The sequence below is a fragment of the Ictidomys tridecemlineatus genome, chromosome 1, assembly GCF_052094955.1.
Source record: "Ictidomys tridecemlineatus isolate mIctTri1 chromosome 1, mIctTri1.hap1, whole genome shotgun sequence".
NCBI classification, from domain to species: Eukaryota; Metazoa; Chordata; class Mammalia; order Rodentia; family Sciuridae; genus Ictidomys; species Ictidomys tridecemlineatus.
Window position 1 is genome coordinate 42,504,607 of NC_135477.1, and position 20,515 is coordinate 42,525,121.

The window sequence follows — 20,515 nt, forward strand, 5'->3', positions numbered from 1 at the left end:
TCTCACGGTTGGACCTAGAGAGCGGCACAGGTCTCTCCCCTCAAGGCCGAGGGAGAGTTGGTTCACTCCTGGGAGCTCCGTGGGTCGCCACTCTGTGGATCCGCTCCTCCTCCTCCCCATCCCTGCCTTCCTTTCCGTCCTCTTCCCCACCCCAGTCTCCTCCCTCTAGGCCCCCTTTCCCGCTCCTTTTCCTTTTGCCCTCTGGTTCTTTTTCTCCTCCTCCTCCTCTTTCCTCTCTCCCTACCCACCTCCCCGCTTCCTAGCAGGATCCCTGGGTCCCGGGAAGGGAAGAGACTCTTCTGCAGACCCGAATAGGAAAAGTGACCTAAAAGCCCCAGGTTGATGGTTGCCAGATAAAATACTGATAAAATACTGCAAGACTACGTAAATTTGAATTTCAGATAGACGGATTACTTTCTAGTAGGAAAATGGTATAAAAGTTATTTATTGTTTCTCTGAAGTTCAAATTTAATTGAACCAGCTCTTTTTTAATTTAACTTTGGTACCTCTGCCTGAGTACTTTCCCTTCTTATTCAGCTGCCGGTTCTCCCCCAGGCTGGTTCTCCCACCTTGCAGAAGCTTCTTCAGGCCAGAAATTAGCTCTTTCTCTAGAAGGGGCTTTAGTGGCCTAGGTTCCTAGTGGTGCATATAAAAACAACATTACTTAATGCAGGAGAGATGGGCACTATTGTAGGTTCATGGACAGGGACCACATGTTAAATGAGAGGCCCAAGAAGACATTTTGTCTACTGTCATTACCAACCAAGGTTCTTCCTTCTCTTTGTTGCCTTGTGAATTTTATTGTCCCTTTAGGAAAAGTTCTCCTAGGGTGACATCTCAGTTAACTTCAAATTTAGCTTAGATGTCACCCTTAGGTTCCACTGATAAGGCTATGCAACTTCTAGCGATTCCGGACACACACTGAACTTGGCTTACTCTAAGGCCAGAGGTCCTCCCCTTCTCACGTGTTATCCTTCTGGAGCAGCAGCAGGACTCCCTTCCCCTTTTCATGTTACTCACTTCAAATGACCTGAGACATCTGTGTAGCACTGTTTTTTGAGTGGATCCCACTGAAGAAGCACAGTGAAGACTGTTCCAAGTCAGTAGCAATAATGCTTTTCTCTATGTTATTAGGACACTAATACCAACTTATTAGGAAATTAGGTCCATTTTTGAGTCACTTTTCTGTTTTCAATTTTGAGTTTTTAGAACTATGTTTATGCATACACACATACTCCTTCTTTTCCCACTGCTATTACGAATGCAAAAGATAACATATGTCATTTCTGGACCTTGTTTTTTTTCACTTCGTTTTGGGTCCTAGAGAACATTTCTTGTTTTAGAGAGCATTGTCCTTCTCTTTTATGCCTGCACAAGAATCCAGGGTGCTGTATCTCATTGATCCCTATTATATGAACATCTGAATGGTATTCCAGTTTGACTATGGTAAATGAAAGTGCAAGTAACTATGTACATATGCCATTTATATTTTTGCTAGTATATCATTGAGATTGTATTCAAGAAGTGAGATTGGTGGATCAAACGTGTGATTTTCTAGATTTTTGCCAATTCCCCTCTGTAGGATTGTATTTTGCTCTTGGACCAACATCTCATGACAGAAGAAAAGCCTTGAGGCCTATAGATGGACCTCAAGATGACAGTGTTTTTGAGATTTTATGCAAAATGCTAGGTGCAGTTGTCCAGGGATGGATCCAGACACATTGGCATTTTGTCTACTGTCATTTTTTTTTAGAGAGAGAGAGAGAGAGAGAGAGAGAGAGAGAGAGAGAGAGAGAGAGAATATTTTTTTAATATTTATTTTTCAGTTTTTGGTGGACACAACATCTTTGCATGTGGTGCTGAGGATCAAACCCCGGCCACATGCATGCCAGGCAAGCGCGCTACCACTTGAGCCACATCCCCAGCCCTGTCTACTGTCATTACCAAGGCTCTTCCTTCTCTTTGTTGCCTTGTAAATTTTATTGTCCCTTTAGGAAAGGTTCTTCTAGGGTGACATCTCAGCTAACTTCAAATTTAGCTGAGATGTTACCCCTAAGAGAACTTCTTCAGTGACCGTGTGAGCTGCTTGTTGAAGGAGCAACTGCCTTGAGTTGGATGGGAAAGCTCAGGGAATGAGGAATGATCTCTGTCCTGCAGGTGAGGAGATACTTTTTCCTGTTGAGAGGAAGGGATCATCTTCATGTACAAAAATCACAATGATGGAAAAGCACAAAGTGTTATCAGCAGAGTGGCAGGATGTTCAATGAGCAAAAGCCCAGAGTGTGTTGTGGGCAGGAGAGTTGCCTGGAATCAAACCTGAAAAGAAACTTGGGGCCAGGTTGTGAGGAGCCTTTTTTTTTTGGTCAGCTTTGTGTTGCTGTGACTAAAGGACCTGATAAGAACAAAGTAGAGGACGAAAGTTTATTTGGGCTCAGGGTTTCAAGGTTTAATCTGTGGTCAGCCTACTCTATAGCTCTGAGGTGAGGCAGAACATCATGGCAGAAAGGTGTGGTAAAAAGGAAAAGGAAAGCAGTTCAAGACATGGCAACCAGGAAGCAGAGAGAGAGCTCCGCTCACCAAGGACAAAATATATACCACAAAAGCACACCTCCAGTGACCTACCTGCCTACAGTTACCACCCAGTTAATCAGCATCCATGGATTAATCCACTGATTAGGTTAAATCTCTCATAATGTAGTAATTTTGCCACTGATTATTCTTGCATTTTCTCACAAACACCAGCTTTTGGGGACATCTCATATCTAAAACATAATAGAGTCTCGTATTCTATTCTTTTATACTCTTAACCTTGGAAATACATGGAATTTTAATGTTGAGACTTTTTGTAAAGATGGCATACATGGTGTAGGAGGAACATCTTAGTAGAGTGTAGGGTAAAGTCCTAGAATCGAGAGGTAGGTACCAACTCTTCAATCTGAACTGTCCACTTATGCTCTTTTTGCCTGGACTTTCTTAATCTGCTCAATGGGGAATCATGATACCCAAAGTTTTAGGTATGTTGTGAGGATTAAATGAATCAGGTATTGCTTGGCATAAAGTCAACTTGAAGTCAATAATCCCTTTCTGTCTCATGCACTGGACTTAAAAGCCCTTCAGGACTTTTAACTATTTTAGCTTTAGTGATTTTAGAACAGCCCTTTTGGAAGCTGTTAGAAGTTTCCTCGGGGCAGTTTGCTTATGCCACCCATACTGGGAAGTACCCATGATAAGGTAGAGTGCTTTGTTGGCCTATTTGACTTTACTCCTATTGCATTGTAACTGAAAGCCTGCACTAATGCAAAATGTTTATTTTTTAGAGGTTTTTATTTAGGAGTTAGAAATGGAGTCGTCATATCTTCAAAAGCACCTTGGAATGTGTCTAACTCTAGGTCTTGCAGAAGTAGCAAGAGTTCGCCCAGCGGATCCAATAGAATATTTAGCATTGTGGATTTACAAGTATAAGGAAAATTTAACCATGGAACAACTGGTAAGTATGAATCTCCTTTTAGGAAATAAGAAATGTAAAATAATTGGTTCTTTTTTTTAAAGATTCCATGTGTTAGCAATAAGAAATCAAATATATGCTCAAAATGGGTGGGAAAGGCAAACCTTTATTTCTGCCAAAAGGGCTTGCTACAGGAACCTGGCTAGCAAGAGCACCTGGGCTGGCTCTGCAGGTTTATATACCTAATGCAGCACTGCCCTTCACCCTGATTGGAGGACTCCAGGGTACAACCTATGCTATTGGCTAATTTTAAAATTCAGGTGGGCAAAAGGGAAGGACTATACTTTGATCCAATTAAGACTGAATACTTTATTCTGAAAATGGACCACCAGACTATTTCTCATACATGTTATTTCTATTGTAAAAAATAGTATGTATTATAAAAAATAACATGTGAAAACATAGGAGAAAAAATACCCAAATAAGATTTCTGTTTACATTTTTTTAGGTATTTTATTCTACAGGTAGTCTTTTTTCTACATGTTTGCCTGTAGATTTTCTTTTTACATACCTGTGGTCATTCTCAATGTATAATTTTAATTTTGTGCTCTTTATTCAAATAAAACACACATCTCCCCAAATTACTATATCGTTTCTAAATGGATGGACTATAATTTGCTTGCCTGTTTTCCTATTGTTGGTGAAGTTTTCCAGATCATTTTTGAATTGTTTAGTTTCTAATGAGTCACATACTATTGCTTTTAACCATGCTAGAGGCAACAAGAAATGGTGGACTTGGAGCATGAAAGAGAGTTGGCTCGGAGGGAGCAGGAAATTATGGAGCGGCTCAAGGCAGAGGAGCTCTTGTTGCAGCAGGTAAGCAAGAAAGGGAGCTTGGTGGTGACAGGAATTAGTGATGTCAACTTCAGTTCCTCTGCCACAACCCAAACACTGGCAAACTCCTCAGCTCTGGCCACTTAGATGTGGCTTCCTGATAGATCCATCTTGCTGCCCCTGTGCATCCTCTTTGTTGCAGAAACAGTAGCAGTGCAGCTGGGAAAACCCAGAGAGCTTGCTATCGTGGAAGAACAGGAGAGAGAGCAGGATCTAAATGGTCTACCATGTCTCTGCTGAACTGAAGAGTGTTCATTCAGGGTGGAGTAAAGTAGGAGATGGCAAGTGAACATAATATTTTCAAGGAGATTTTCAGTGGAGATGGGTTTTTTGTTTTGATTTAGGAACACAGTATGGGGAGTGGGTGACATTAGGAAACTGGATGTTTCAGAGTCAGGTTCCCTTGGAGACCGAGGAGATGAAGTCTGGAAGATGGTGAGGCAAGTGGAAGGCACTTCTTTGATTATAATGGAGGGACAGAAGAGAGGAGAGGCACATGTGGTTTTCCATGGCACATGTTGGAAGCAGTTTCTGTGTGATTGTTTCCATCTCTGTGAAGTAGGGACCATGACCATCTGCCAAGAATGAATTGGCAAGTGGGAATGTGAAGGGTTGCAGGTGGCTTTGGGGAATGGAAGAGAGAGTTGACCAAGGAAACTTAGCATTACAGATGGAGTATTCCTAAATTCCTAACCAAAAAAAAAAAAAAATTCTAAATCTGAAATTCTCCAAACCCGAAAGATTTTTAAGTGGCAACATGATACCACATCATGAAATTTTGTTTCTTGTCCAATATTATATGAAATTACTTGGGTGTATATGAAACATACATGAATTTTGTGTTAAGATTTAGGATTTGTCCCCAAAATATATTATTATACATATACTAATATGTCAAAATTTGATATAATCCTGGTCCCAAACATTTCTAATAAGGGGTACTCAGCTGGTACTTGATAGCAGTTGATGGATGATCACACATTCATAGTGGTGCCCTTTGGTTTGGTTGTGTGATCATGTGATTTCCCTACTTAGTGCAAGTGTAGAGGAGGCAGACTCCTTGACTAAAGTTGGCCTAGCAGGACTGGGGTAGCAGGACTGGGGGCTGAACATGCTGGTAAGGGAATGAGTGGTGGGAGAGGTCAAGGAGTCTCAAATGGACAGCTCTAGGGTGGCCTCTGAACTAACAATTTATTGAGAACTTCTGAACTAAATGTAAGCCACCTCTGTAGTTCCACCACAGAAGACTTCACTTTAGAGTCTCAGATCTACACACCTAAAAAAGGGAAAGAAGCTCACTACTTGGATGTGTGGATAAAAAGAAAAATACAGACTAACAAATAGCTTTTCTGCCAGAATCTCCCTTGATGCTGAGATAGAAGTGTCTGGGTGCCAAGGTGTCCAGATGAATAGGGCTGTTGAGAACATTGCTGCTCTGAGTCTTCACCCTCAGTTACTTGGCTTATTCTTGAGGGGAAGTGGCAGCATGTTGAGCTGGATGTCAAACCATTCATCCAAACAGGCCAGCCATCTCTCCAGCAGCCGCAACTTTGGGGGAATCTGTCCTCCTCTGACTGCTCCTATGCTTAGAATCTGCTCCCTGTCAGAATGACAGGGATTCTGTCTCTGTCTTTTGTTCTTTACTAATGATTTCAGACTTTAAGTTCTTTGGAGGCTTATCCCTCTGAGCAGGCCACCCTGGGATATTATATGAATTTCTTTATCCAGCCATCTACCAGTAGACATTTGCTTCCACATTTTGCCTATTCTAAATAATGCTGCAATGATCATGGGAGTTCAGGTCATCTCTTTGAGATACTGATTTCATTTCCTTTGGATATTTACCCAGAAGAGGGATTGTTAGATTCATATTTTAATTTTTTTGAAGAATGTCCATACTCTTTTTTTTCCATATTGACTCTACTAATTTATACTCTCACAAGCAGTGTACAAAATGGTTCCTTTTTCCATTTCTCTGATGCTAGTGATGTTGAACAGCTTTCATATTCCTCTTCAACATTTTTTATGGCTTCCTTGGAGAAACGTCTGTTTTTACACTGTGGCCTACTGTTTCAGGACCTTGGCACATTTGGATGCATTTTAAAGAGATTTTCTAGTACTATATTTTCTGAGTTTTATGGTTTCAGTCTTAAGTTCAGATCTTTAATCCATTTTTAGTTGACTTTCTAGTATTGTGCAAGGAAAGGAAGGGTCCAGCTTCATTCTTCTGCATGTTGGACTCTAGTGACTATCCCTCCCCTGTGTGTATCTTGCAGGACTTGTTGACCATATATACTTGGGCTTATCTGGGGGCCATCTATTCCATTCCATTGGTCATCTACATGTCTGTTTTTATGCTGTTAATTACCTTAACTTTGTAACATAATTTGGAACCAAGGAGTATAATGTCTTCAACTTTGTTTTCTTTCTCAGGATTACTTACACTATTTGGGATCTTTTATGATTCCACAGGAATTTTAGTACATTTTGTTTCTAGTTCTGTAAATAGTTTTTTTTTTGGAATTTTGATAGGTTCCAAATATGTATTAAGTTTAAACTATAGATTACTTTAGGCAGTATGGACATTTCAATATTATTAATTGTTCCAATCCATGAACACAAGGTTATCTTTCCATTTATTTGTGCCATTCTCATTTTTTATAGGAGTTTTACAATTTTCAGTGTATGATCTTTCACTTCCTTGGTTAAATTTATTCCTAAGTACTTTGTTCTTTTTGATGCTACCATAAATGACATTTCTTTTGTAGATAGGTTATTGGCATACAAGTTGTAAGTTTTTGGAATAAGAAGAATCACACTCAACCATTACTTCAAGTGTTAAATGATTTTGAATTTCTTGATTATGTTTCTTAATTCAACCTAAGAATTATAAAACAAACAGCACTCATATGTGAATCTTACACTGCAGTAATTTCATTTCAACAACTCATGTTGCGTGAATCACAAGAAATGTCAACCAGCATTATGTACTTCCCAGTGCTTCCAGAAACTGAAATGAGAAATCACATCTTTATCCCCAGATGATTGGCTTAGATGTATTTTCCAGCCTCAAATTATAGTTCCAGAGTGTTCATTAGACCGCATTGTAGGTTCAAAGAAAATTCTCATATTTCAAAATTCACTTAACTGTGCCATTAAGAAGCTTCTACCAGACTTCAGCTGGCAAATATCAGGAGAAAAATCTAATAGAATTCTGTAAATGCCTTCTAAGAGATAAATATGCTCAATTTAAAGTACAGGCACACAGGATTATATCACTATTTGACAGTAACTATCTGTGTGAAAAGACAGTTTGAAAGATGAAAGATTAGCATTAACATTTTCAATTTTGATGATAAGGAATACTAAGTTTTAAATCCAACTAAGTGGAATGTTATCTTTAAATTTTTTAAATTCTTAATAGTAAGCTGGTAATTATAAAAAATCTATTCAAGAATTATTATTACTTAAATTTCATCAATAAAATATTGTGGATTTTTTTCTCTCTTTCTATAACTGTGTAAGATACTATAATATCCTCAATTTTGCCTCTAGGCCTGTGAAGCATAAACTATCTACCATCTGACCCTTTACAAAATAAGTTTACCCATTCCTAAGCCAGAAAGTAACTTCTCACCACCAGCACAGCACTGTCTAGTAAAAAGTTAAGCTCCTCACATTCAGAACATTTTACAGATACATTTTAATAACATATTTAGCAAAACAACATGTTTACAAAGGTAACAAATAGTTATATTTTATTTACAAAAGACTTTTAAAGGCAATTCCTTGATATTCCTATATTATACCCACTAAAAGAACAGCCCTGGCGTAGGTGGCTTATTTATGGAATCTTTTTTTTTCTTAAATGAAAAAGTGGTTACCAGAGGCGGGATACATGAGGTGGGAGGGGAAAATGGGAGGATGTAGGTCAAAGAGTCCAAAACTGAAGTCAGGTAAGATGAACTAATTTAGAGACCTAAGGTCCTGGATGAGGACTGTAGTTAATGATATTGTATTGTATATGGAAAATTTTCTAAGATGGTAGATTTCAAGTACTCTTATCTCCCCTCCCCCCCACACAAACAGCAACCAGATGGATATATTAAGTTTTCTACCATTAGTAATCACTTCTGTATGTATATGTATATGAAAACATCATGTTGTATACCTGAAATTTATATAGTAAAACATTTAAATCTTGGCTCCAAGCTAAAAGTTCACAATAAGATGTTAGCACTGTTAAGCTGCAGAACTGCTCTGACGTGGGACAAATCAAGATATATTTAGCTTTATTTCTGACAAAAATTATAGAACCCTTGATGGTTAAGTATATAAGATTGGGCCCATCACTGTGGCATATGCCTATAATCCAGGGTACTCAGGAGGCTGAAGCAGGAGGATCACAAGTTTGAGGCCAGCTTCAGCAACTTAGCAAGACCCTGTTAAAAAATCAAAAGTCAGAAAAAAACAAAAAAAGGCTAGGGATGTAACTAAGTGATAAACAGTCCCTGGGTCAATCTCTAGTAGTAAAGAAAAAAAAAGTTTATAGGAATGGATGAGTCACCATTATCAATGCTGGCTCAATTACATATGAGAGATACAAGTATTTTCTGTAGTAGCTTTACACACCTATGTGTCTAACCAGCATTTTCAACTAAGCCTTTTTCTATACAACACATATTTTAATCTTTATCAGTTGTAACACATCAGACTTCACTTCAGGTTGTATATGTGTTTATGTTCTCAACTTTTTGGAAATATTCTTACCTATAATTCTTCCATGAATACTGTTTATGGAGACTAATTGTTCCCAACCCAGAAGTGACTCTTAGAATAACAACTGGGCAGCCTTAGGAACATGTGACTAACATCAAGCGCCAAGGAAAAACAAAGTCATTTGCCTATTTTTTAATTGACTGTGGATGTTGTTCCCAACATCAACTCTTTTCACAACTGTCCTCACCAAAAGACTAATAATCCAACAAGTTTTATTTTTTCCTGGACACATCTTTTGGCCACTGAAATGAAATGAGTTTTAATAACTCCTTGCTTTTATAAGATATGAACTAGTTGGGAACTTACATTTGTTGTAGTCTTGCTTTCATTTATAATTTTGGTGAAAAAATTCTGCTGTGATAATTCTGTTTTAAATTTTCTATTTTATTTTATCTGAACTTTGCTTTCATGTGAATCAAGAATATCATGGTGAAGGCTTAGAGTGGTAATGTTGATGCTTAAGTGTATTTTTTTTAGCATAACGTCATTGTATAATACAAACCATATTTTGCCAATCAATTTGATAACAAAATAATCCACAGTCCATTGTACCTTAAAAGCACAACATCTGAAGTTCATTTCTTCTCTTGTTTTGACATGATAGATGAAATAATTTTTTAAAATGTTATGTTACTATGATACCGTGACACTCCAAACCCTGTTAAGTTATAACGTTGTCAACTGTGATTCATAGCACTCTGAGCAGCAGTGTAAAGTTGTCAGAGGCCCACACATGGTCTCTGTTGCAGCTTCTCTGCTTTGCTGTTGCAGGGCAAAATCAGTCACAGACAGTACATAAGTGAATGAGCACAGCTGTGTTTCAATAAAACTTTATTTATGGATGCTGAGATTTGAATTGAATATAACTTTCAGGTGTGATGAAATTTCATTCTTTTGATTTCTTTACCAATTATTTAAAGATGTAATAAGCATTCTTACCTCCCAAGCTATAAAAAGAATGAGTGGCATCAAATTAGCCCAACCATCCTTATAGCCGACCCAGATTCTAGTATATACGTGTTGGGTTGGGAGCAAATATACTGATGATTATTCATGGTTTCAGATAATCTTAAGATTTTTCTCACCCATTGTTTTGCATCCAAGTTTTGACTACTTGAAGATCCATTTATGCTTAAAGAGGTTTTATCTGAAAAATTATCACTATTGCATTTGTAGCTCCAAGATAAACAGAAAATGACTTGATTTTTGTACAAACTGTTCTTCCTACAACTAGCAATTAGAAATCTTCCCTCTTTTTTGTGCTTCAGGAAATATTTGTAGAAACTAAATATTATGTGGCTGTAATCATTTATTTCTATAAGTTTCTAAAATTCAGGTAGGTATAAATGAAATTAGCTTGGGGCATTTAAGAGTGATAGAGTATTTTCCTGGTGATTAATCAGACTGTAATATGACTTACGTATTTCTGAAAATTCAGCAACAACTGGCATTACAAATGGAGTTGGAAATGCAAAAAAAAGAGAAAGAGAGACTAGAAGAACTTCAGAGAACTCAAGAACAATTAGAGAAGGTAATTTTAAGTTTTATAAATATGTTTATTTAAAATATTCTGGAATCCTCAAACTGATATCATAGCAAAAAGATCAAGGGATTGTCTAAAGACCTGTCAGACTTTAGCTGGGTGACTTAAGTATATCATCACCTTTTCCATCTCAGTTTACCTGTTTCAAAATATATGGATAGAAACATAATATTATGGGTAATATCTCACTGGATTATTGTGAGGATCAAGTACAGTCATGTATGTGAAACTGCTTTGTGAGCAGCAAGTTTCTCTGTCAACGTTTTTGTCAAGAGCTAGCTATTCCCAATGGAGGCTTACTGAGGCATAAAGAAGAAAGAAATATGGCATTTGCTGGTAAGTGAATGGAAATGGAGAAAATCATGCTATATGAAATATGTCAGACTCAAAAAATCAAGGGTCAGATGTTTTCTCTCATGCGGAGGCTAAAGCAAAATAAGGGAAAGAAGGTGGTGTGGGAGGGTATCGAATATCATGAAGATAAAGGGAAGATCAGTGGAGTAGAAGCAGAGAATGAGAAGAAGGAAGGAAGGCGGGAAGGGGAAGAAATATGGAAGGAATCTAACAGAATCATATTATATACATATAAAAACACACCAAAGGGAATTTCACCTTTATATGTATGTAGAAAGTACCAATCAAAAATAAATAAATAAAGGAGTGAAAGGAAGATCAGTAGAGAAGGGAAAAGAGGAGGAGGGAAGAAGGGAGGAAAAGAGGGGGTGGGGATTGAAATCAAATTCCTTGTATATATAATTTTGTCAAAAGGAACCCAAATACTGGGTATAATTACAATGCTCTAAAAAAATACAAAAAAAAAAAAAAAGAAGAAAGAGACATGAGAGGAATGATGGAATGAAATTGTCAAAACTTTCCTCTGTATACATATGAACATGTGACAGTGATTTTCACCCTTATGTATATTAAGCATTAATTTTAAACAAACTATCAATAAATTATAGGAAGACAGAGTAGTGGAAAAGAAACGGGTAGGGAAGAGCAGAGAGCAAAGGGAAATACTGGGGACTGAATTGAAGCAAATTGTATTCTGTGAAAAAAATTATATTCCACGCTTCCATAATTATATCAAAATTAAACCCAATATTATCAACTCTAATGCACTAATAAACATGTGGAATATGATCCTAAAAAAAAGAACCCAAATACTGTGTATAACTACAATGCTCTAAAAACAAACAAACAAACCTAAATGTAGGAAAAGGGAAAAAAAAAGAGTTTACCATTTCTGATGGTAGTAGCTACTGTTGGAAGTTAAGTTTGTTGAAGAAAACAGCATGTCTATTTTCTTCAGGTTAAATAGATTAACAATAATTTGCACTTTGAAATACATTTCTATAGATTTTCATGACTTTTACAAAGGTAAATTGTGCACAATTGATTTTTTATTATTTATTTATTTATTTTTTTTATTGTTGGTTGTTCAAAACATTACATAGTTCTTGATATATCATATTTCACATTTTGATTCAAGTGGGTTATGAACTCCCATTTTACCCCGTATACAGCTTGCAGAATCACATCAGTTACACTTCCATTGATTTACATATGAGCAGATTATGCTAAGCGAAGCTAGACAATTGATTTTTTAAAAGCCTGTCTTCATTGATTGTGTCTATAGAATGTCAAATGTCCAGTTTACTAATATTTCCTGGTATCAGAAAAGTATGTGTCATACAGACCAAACTTACGAATGACTGAATTTGTGGCTACTATCTCATACTCACATGTTACTCCCATGTTGATTCCATAATTAAAAATAAGGTCAGAAGGAGGTTTTATAGAATATGTCCAATATGTTTATTAATGGCTCAGATGAGAGAATTGCTATTTAAAGGGTGTTTTTAAAAGTGTCAAGAATGAATTTAATCAAAAAGATGAGATTTTGATGTATAAATTTAAACCCCTCTACGTAGTTTTATAAAATATAGATGCGGGTGTTAAGTTAGTCTATGTAGGAGGAGTGCCTGGATATGCACAGATGTACACATACATGCAAGCACACCCTTTCTCTTTAGTTGAGTTAGTGACCCAGAATGAAAGGAGAAAAACAGGATCATATCAAGAAGATAACAATCAAAATCAGGGATTTAAAATATCTTTTATTGAGGTGAAATGATGGTTCTGTTTGAGTGCCTAAAAATAGGAGGGATCATTTTATGGCTCCAAAGCCTCACACCCATGTTATTTCACTCTGTTCCGGTATCAGCAGTCTGTGTGACCAGAGTGATGGTAATTTTAATAATTCGTCTCTCCTCTGGATTATCATCCTTTATCTCTCCCCTGCAAAGTACCTCTGCCTCTCCCTTGCTCAGAGACCAGTCCGTTCATGTTCTTTATTCTGGCCTTATTGTGGCTGCAGACACACAATTTAAACTATCATTCTCAAAGGAAGTTTATAGGAAGGATTGCCAGTTGGAGAAAGTATTGAACACTTAAACTGTGAAGAACTCTGGTACATTTGGGCCTTCCAGACTGTTGAGAGCAAGAGGATCAAATGCTGCCAGGGCTCTTGCCTCTGCTGTTCTTTGGTTGCTATTTCCAGTCTCTCTCTCGATGGTCTGGTTTGCAGCACTTGAGAAAATGTGGTCTTTAATGGTTCCTGGGTTTTATGTGTGTGTAGCTCACACCATTGGTGAGGAATGGATTTCTCTTTTGGTTTCAGTTAAGAAAAGAATTTGGGGGAAAGTTCTGACTGGTTTTGTTTGTTTTAAATATCTATTTCTGTGGTTGGGGGCTATAGTCCTATAAGAATATAGGAAAATGGAGTTGTCTTTGGAAAATAGTATCACATATGTTCCTATAATTAGGGTGACTATGAGTACAAGGTTATTGTCTTCCAATAGCAACAATAGCAAATGATCTGTCAGGTCACCCTGCCGTTTTAGAATGAAAAGGTGGCTGGTAAGCAAGGTTTGGCTTGGTTGGGAGAACACTTTGTCATTCACGAAAAGGCCTCCCCTGTTAGGCAATACATTTCTATTGTAGACTTATGGAGAATGTTGCCTACACACTATGAGGAAGACTCGTGCATACTTACATACTTACTTAGTGCATACTTACATACTTACTTAGTGCATACTTACTTACTTAGAGTTTTACACATAGTATGAAAGAAATAAGTGTTTGTGTTTTCCCCACTTATTTATTTCATAATATGTGTAAAACTCTACTTACCTGCAAGTTCTCTTTAAAATTTCTTAAGATTTTATTAGAACTTTTATGTTGTCACTCTTTACAATTGCTAATAACTTGGCTTCAGATTTAATGTTTTAGCTCATTTAGTTTTAAAAAAGTTTTACTTAATTATAAATAAAGCATAGCTGTCTTCTGCTAGTATTTCAATTAAACTGTGATCTGCAGTTGAGTGTGAAGTGTGTAGAGACCATACCTTAAAGAGTGATGGGTTTTTACTCTTAGTTTGATTAGAGTGTTATGTAAAAATAAAAATGCTTGAAAATTAAACATGAAATCAAATGGGCTATATTTCAATTATTTTATTAACTTTTATATATTCTAGGAGATGAGAACAAGTGTGGAAAGTATGCCTAAGAGTGAGGATACTTTTTATTCAGAGGTGAGAAGAAAAAGTTATCTATGTTATGTGAAATGAATGACTATGCTAGGACGTAAATCTTAATTTTGATGCATCAGTAGCTAAAAGGGTATTATCAAAACTAATAGTACAAATATATGTTCTTGTGATAGATCACAAGTGTGATGTGCTTTGAAGCTAAATCTCAAAGCAAACAAAAATTGTGCATTCAGAGTGTGTTTATATACTTAAAAACTAGAATATCTTGAAATATTGGCCATAGAATCATGTATTTTAAGTTTCTGAATGTAGTTTTTCTATTTTTTCTTGTCCTCAGCAGATATTTAGTTAATTCCACTAATTAACAATGAAAGATATTAGTTTCAAGTCACTTAAAAGTGAAAGTGAGTTTTGTGATTGTAGGAAGGATTTCTAGACACAAGCAAAACACTTGCTGAAATTAGTGATAGATATGGAGCACCTAACTTGAGCAGAGTAGAAGAACTTGATGAATCAATGTTTTCTGATGTAAGTATCAAAATTTTTTATTATATATATATTATATACACACATATATTTTAGTTGTTGATGGACCTTTATTCTATTTATTTATTTATATGTGGTGCTGAGAATCAAACCCAAGTGCCTCATACATGGTAGGCAAGTACTGTACCACTGAGCCACAACCCCAGTCCCCAAATATTTTTTTAAAAGCAGATTATTTCATTTTTTTTTCTTTACTTTGATAAAGCCTAACACATATGAGTCCAGAATTGGTTGGCAAATAGGCTGTTTTTCTTCATAGAAAGTCAATTCCCTGATTGCTGACCATTTGCATAATTGGCACTATGTTATTTAATGAAGTGTGTCATTGGAAAATCCATACTTATATCTGTATCTGCCTGTGCCTATCTATATATGCCATCTTATCTGTCTATTTTGGAGTTAGACTTTGAAAATAACAAAATTTCTTCAAAAGGTGTGTGTGTGTGTGTGTGTGTGTGTGTGTGTGTGTGCGCGCGCGTGCGTGCACATGGATAATATATAATCTTTAGATTTGGGAAGGCATACAATTTTGCTTCTCTTTAACAAGCCCTGGAACCACAAACACATCCTAATGAGAGTGCATACTTTTTCAGTATATAAATACATTTGTTTGTTTAGCAAACATATCATGTCTTCTGTGTGCCAGGCTCTGTGCCAGATGCACTTGTGAATAAGACAGAGTTCTGACCTTGTCCACAAGGTTACTCTCTAGAGGGGAAATAGGCCAGAATTTGGTAGAATGACCAGGTAATTTATTGTCCAAACTAGTATGCTTTTGAGAATGAAAGGAGGAGCTTTCAATAACTGAGCTAGATTAGCAGGTGTGGACCTGGACGGTACTGGTAGAAGGGCACATTGGAGCACTTTAGTTTGATGAGATGGAATTGCCAGCACAGATTGGGAACCTTGGTCAGGGAAGTTGCCAGAAGGAAGTCACCTACTTGTTACTCAGTGGAAAGGTGGAGGATGAGGAGTTCCAGATAGCACAGTAAGTGTGAAGATCCAGGCAGGAGACAGTATGGGCGGGTAAGGGATGAGGCAGGGGACAAAGCAGGGGCCAGGCCCTGAAAGGACTATAATAGTTGCCCAGAGAATCAGATTTCCTTACAGGCAGTGGAGTTTGATGTAGTGGAGGCTGACATATCCAGAGCTGCATTTCAGAAAGGCCAGGCTGGCTATCTTGTGGGGAAGAGAATGTTCGATACCTGTTAGGAGCTTTGCGAGTAGTCTAGAGACAGGCAGCCGTGGCTGGACATGAATGTTGTTTTCAAGAGCTGTTCAAAGAGTTAGGCTAGAAGGACTCAGTGCTTGTTAATTTATGGCTATATTTTTATTGGATATCTGCTATTATTTGACACCATGGTGGGAGCTAGAAAACACAATTGAACAATGTACCTGCCCTTTGTGGGCCTTGGGCCAGTGAGTAAGGTGCTCTGAGGGACTAGGCAGAGATTTTTAAATTTTTTTATTTTTATTTTTTTGGTACTAGAGATTGAACCCAGGATGTTTTGCCACTGAGAGACATCTCCATCCCTTTTTATTTTTTATTTTTGAGACAGGGTCTCGCTAAGTTGCCTAGGCTCTCACTAAGTTGCAGAGGCTGGCCTTGAACTTGCAATTCTCCTGTCTCGGCTCCCAGAGTTGTTGAGATTATAGGCATGTGCCACAAGACCTGGCTGGATGAGTCTTATTAAGGAAATGAAGATCAAGCCTCAGCCTGAGATGAGCCCAGAGGATGGAGAGGAAGGGAGGGAGGGAGGGAGGGAGGGGGAGAGAGAGAGAGAGAGAGAGAGAGAGAGAGAGAGAGAGAGCGCTCCCGCGCACAAGATGTTGAGAATGGACTGAAACAGTTCAGCTCTGTGGCTGAGTTGCATGGAGCTAGGAGGATGGGAAGATTTAAAGCTGGAGAGGTGGTAAAGGTCAGATGATACTGGGTTCTGCGTGTTCATGTAAGGGATTTTGATCTTAAATGCAGTGGGAGTTATTCAAAGGATTTAGGGATTAGATCTGTCTTGTTATAAGCTGCAGAGAGGTTTGCAATGGGCAGCAGTGGATAAGGGTGACCATTTAGGAGACTATTATGATTATCCAGATGCAAAGCAACCAGGATTAGGTAGAGATGAGTCCTGATAGAATTCGAGATTGGCTGAGTGGACAAGGGAAGAGGGATCCCACAAGAAAGCCAAACTCTTATCCTCAGGCAACTGAGCTGAGTGTTACCATCTAATGAGTTGATGAGTATAAGAAAAGGAAGGTTTTTTAACAAGAGGGCTTCAGTGTGGAGAGGTTGACTTTCTGGCAGCTCTGAGATATGCAGGTGAAAATGGCCACTTGATGTGATGTAGGGTATGGGTCTGAAGAACAGGGAACAGTCCAGGCAGGAGATTCAAATTCAGCAGCCATGGGCAGAGATGCCAAGTGAGCAAGGAGAGTGAGCAAGGCACCCGGGGAGAGTGTGCTGTGAGTGTTTGTAAGCCTGCGGGCTCAGGGGAAAAGCTCGGGAAATTCCAGAATTTTAGGGGTGGGCCACAGAAAGAGGACCTCACAAAGAGAGTGAGAAAGGAAGCAAGAAAAGTAGAAGAAAGGAAGGGAGATAAACCACCTGGAGAACACATTCATTATCATGTTCTATTTGGATAGTCTTCTAAATCATCTGAAATTCACAAAAAAGTTTCATTTACATAGCAATTATGTAAGCTCTATTTCCTTGTCTTGTACCTTTTCAGAGTTCTCATTGTTTTAAAGTCTGTTTGCTTTTATTTTGCTTCTAGGTCGCATTAAACATTGATCAAGATTTGCAGGATCAATAAATCTAAGAATAAAAATTGTCTGCTTATTTTAAGTTCCAAATTATGAGCTCTTGATTTGTAAGAATTTTTTTTTTTTTTACCTCCAATCTTGAACTCTACGTTTTTTTCCCTCTAAGGACAACTTTATAAATGGGCTTCAAAGGGGTACCTTAAAATATTGTTTTGATATTCCAATGCCTCTGGTTATTTGTGTGATTACTTTGAGAGAACAGGACGGATGGAGTTTGCTGAAACAACCAAAAACAGGCAAAAAGATGAGCTGTCTGCGGGAAATGGAGGAAGCCACCGAGGAGAGCTCAGCACAGTTCAGCATGCCTTAGATATGGCTTTCTTCCTGGGAGGGAACTGTAGGGCTTTCTCCAGTTTGCTGGGAGCTGGGAATTCTGAATCCCCACTTCCATGTTGTGACTGGTCTGGGGAAGGAACATTCTCCACTGTCCTGCTTGGGAATTTTCTCAAGCTTAGCTTGCTCAGCCCCCTCAAGAACAGGCATAGGAACTTCTCCTTCCTCACTTCTTTGCCCAGTGGGATGTCCAGGATCCTGCCTTCCTCTTTGGGGTTTATGAAGTCCAGGGACCTCGTATAGAATGTCCATATGGAAAGCATTGAGTGGAGTCCAGGCAAAGTCTTAGGGTGCTAAAAGGTATCATTTCTTCTGGACCCATCAGTAGGCTCAGGTATGGGGGCAACTGCTGAAGGGCGGGTCTCACTGGGTTCAGACTATGCACTGTGCTCTTGGCTCCTTCAACTCCAGGCCTAGTTTGAGACTCTGGAGAGAACTTTACTTCCTTTACAAAATTCTTCCAAATCCAAGTCTATGGGATGAGTGTTTTCTCAAGGACACTGGTTTGAAAACACCCATTTCAGAGATTTTTCTTCAGTTGTGTTTTTTCCTTATAATTTGCTTTTCCTGAGACAATTACAACTGAACAGCCCATTGCTTAAATGGAAAGACTAAAAGAAAAAAATAGGAGAAATGTTCATTTTTGTTAAAAAATACATGTTATCCTCTATCAGTTCCATGTACATTTTTCAGAATAAAGTCCCATGGACCTTGGAGAAATGACTTCTATGACAGTCTGGCTGCAAGGCACTGTGACCCATGGATGACCTACATTCATATCTGCTCAGGCATGAGAGTCTGAGAGCATCTTTTCCTTCCAGACCTCAGCCTCAGCCTACAAGGGGACCATTATGAAAGGCTGGGAGGGGGACACAGTCTTGGGAGGGTCATCCTTGGGGTATGGGTTAGGGTCTGGGATGTGGCAGCAAGAGAATCTGAGCTTAGTTTGGATATTATAGTCTATTATTTAAAGCCCTCCTGGCCATAGCCAGACACAAGAGGCAGAAGGTGGAAGAGACTCCTGTCTCTGAAGGAGATGAGTCACAGTTAGATTGGCTACCCTGAGCTGTCTTTCAGTATCCTAAGATTTATTGCTAATGTCAGGAAGATTCATTATGGACCCACCCAAGGGTACAGAGGGATATGGCTTTTATTCTGATAGACTTTCTGTTAGATGGTATCTCTTTGTGGTTTGATTCGCATTTCCCTAATGATTAATGGCTAAACATATATTCATGTGCTTTTTGGCCATTTCTGTATCTTCTTTGGAGAGTCAGTTTATTGTTTATTTTTAATTTGTTTCTCTTTTTGTTTTTGAATTATAAGAGTTATTCAGTTATACATTCTGATAATAGACCATCATCAGTTATATGATTTACAAATATTTTCTCCTGTTCTATGATCTGTCATTTCACACTCTGGATAGTGATCTTTCGTGGCTCAATGGTTTTGATTTTGATCAGTTTCAACTTATCTACATTTTTTTTTGTTGCTTATGTTTTTGACATTATCTCTAAGAAAGCATTGCCAAATCCAAAGTCATAAAGATTTACATTATGGTTTCTTTTAAGTGTTTTATACATCTTAGCTTTTATTTAGCTCTTTGATTACTTTTAATTTCTATCTATAGCAGAAAGTAATTGTACATATTATGTGAGGTAATCAAATGACTATCTAGTTTTCCCAGCATCATTTGTTAGAAGAGATTATCCTTCCTCCATTGAATAATCTTGGCATTCTTACTGAAAATCATTTGACCATAGACGAATGAATTTATTTTAGGATTTTCAGTTCCATTCATTGACCTGTATGTTTATTCCTATGCAAGCACCACATAATTTAAGTACTGTAGCTTGTAGTTAATTTTGAAATTGAGAACTGTGAGCCCCCCAATTTTGTTCTTCCAACAATAGAAAGTTGTTTTAGCTATTGGGACTCACTTGCCATTACACATGAATCTTAGAATTGCTTTTTTTTTTTCATTTCTGTAAAAAAAGTGATTGGAATTTTGATGGGGCTTACATCGAATCTCTAGACTGCTTTGAGTAGTTGGTAGTTGTACAATATTAAGTTTTTCCAATCCATGAACATAGGATGTTTTTTCATTTATTTAGGTTTTTTTCCCCATTTCTGTCAGCAATATTTGTAATTTTTAGTGTACAAATTTGGGCTCCTCCTTGATTGATTTTTTTCCTAAATTATTGGTATTTTTTGATGCTTTTATGAATGAAACTTTTTAAAATTTCCTTTTCAGATAATTCATTGTTAGTGTGTAGAAATAAAACTAGTTTTGTATTCTGCAACTTTGTTGAATTCATTTATTAGATCTAATTGTGTGTATCTCTCTCTCTCTCTCTCTCTCTCTCTCTCTCTCTCTAGGATTTAGGATTCTCTATATTCAAGATCATGTCCTTTATAAATATTAAATATATGTGATTCTTTATTTTTATATTTTATTCTTTATATTTATACATTCCTGATTCCTTTCCACTTTGTATGCCCTGCCTCTCTCCTCCCCACAGAGTTTTTCTTAATTGATCTGGATGGAACTTCCAGCATGATGTTGAATAAAAGTGTTGAAAGTGCACATCCTTGTTTTGTT

At 37.6% G+C, this 20,515-nt stretch overlaps 1 protein-coding gene across 1 annotated transcript; it reads left to right on the forward strand.

Annotated features, from left to right (window-relative positions):
• The first annotated feature begins 175 nt into the window (after positions 1-175).
• Dydc1 (DPY30 domain containing 1) lies at positions 176-18,585 on the forward strand. Its single transcript, XM_040273658.2, has 7 exons — positions 176-2,157; positions 3,318-3,487; positions 4,220-4,321; positions 10,557-10,649; positions 14,200-14,256; positions 14,638-14,742; positions 17,532-18,585. Exons 2-7 carry the CDS (start codon positions 3,341-3,343, stop codon positions 17,568-17,570), a joined length of 543 nt encoding a protein of 180 aa, XP_040129592.1. The 5' UTR covers positions 176-2,157; positions 3,318-3,340; the 3' UTR covers positions 17,571-18,585.
• Positions 18,586-20,515: the final 1,930 nt, after the last annotated feature.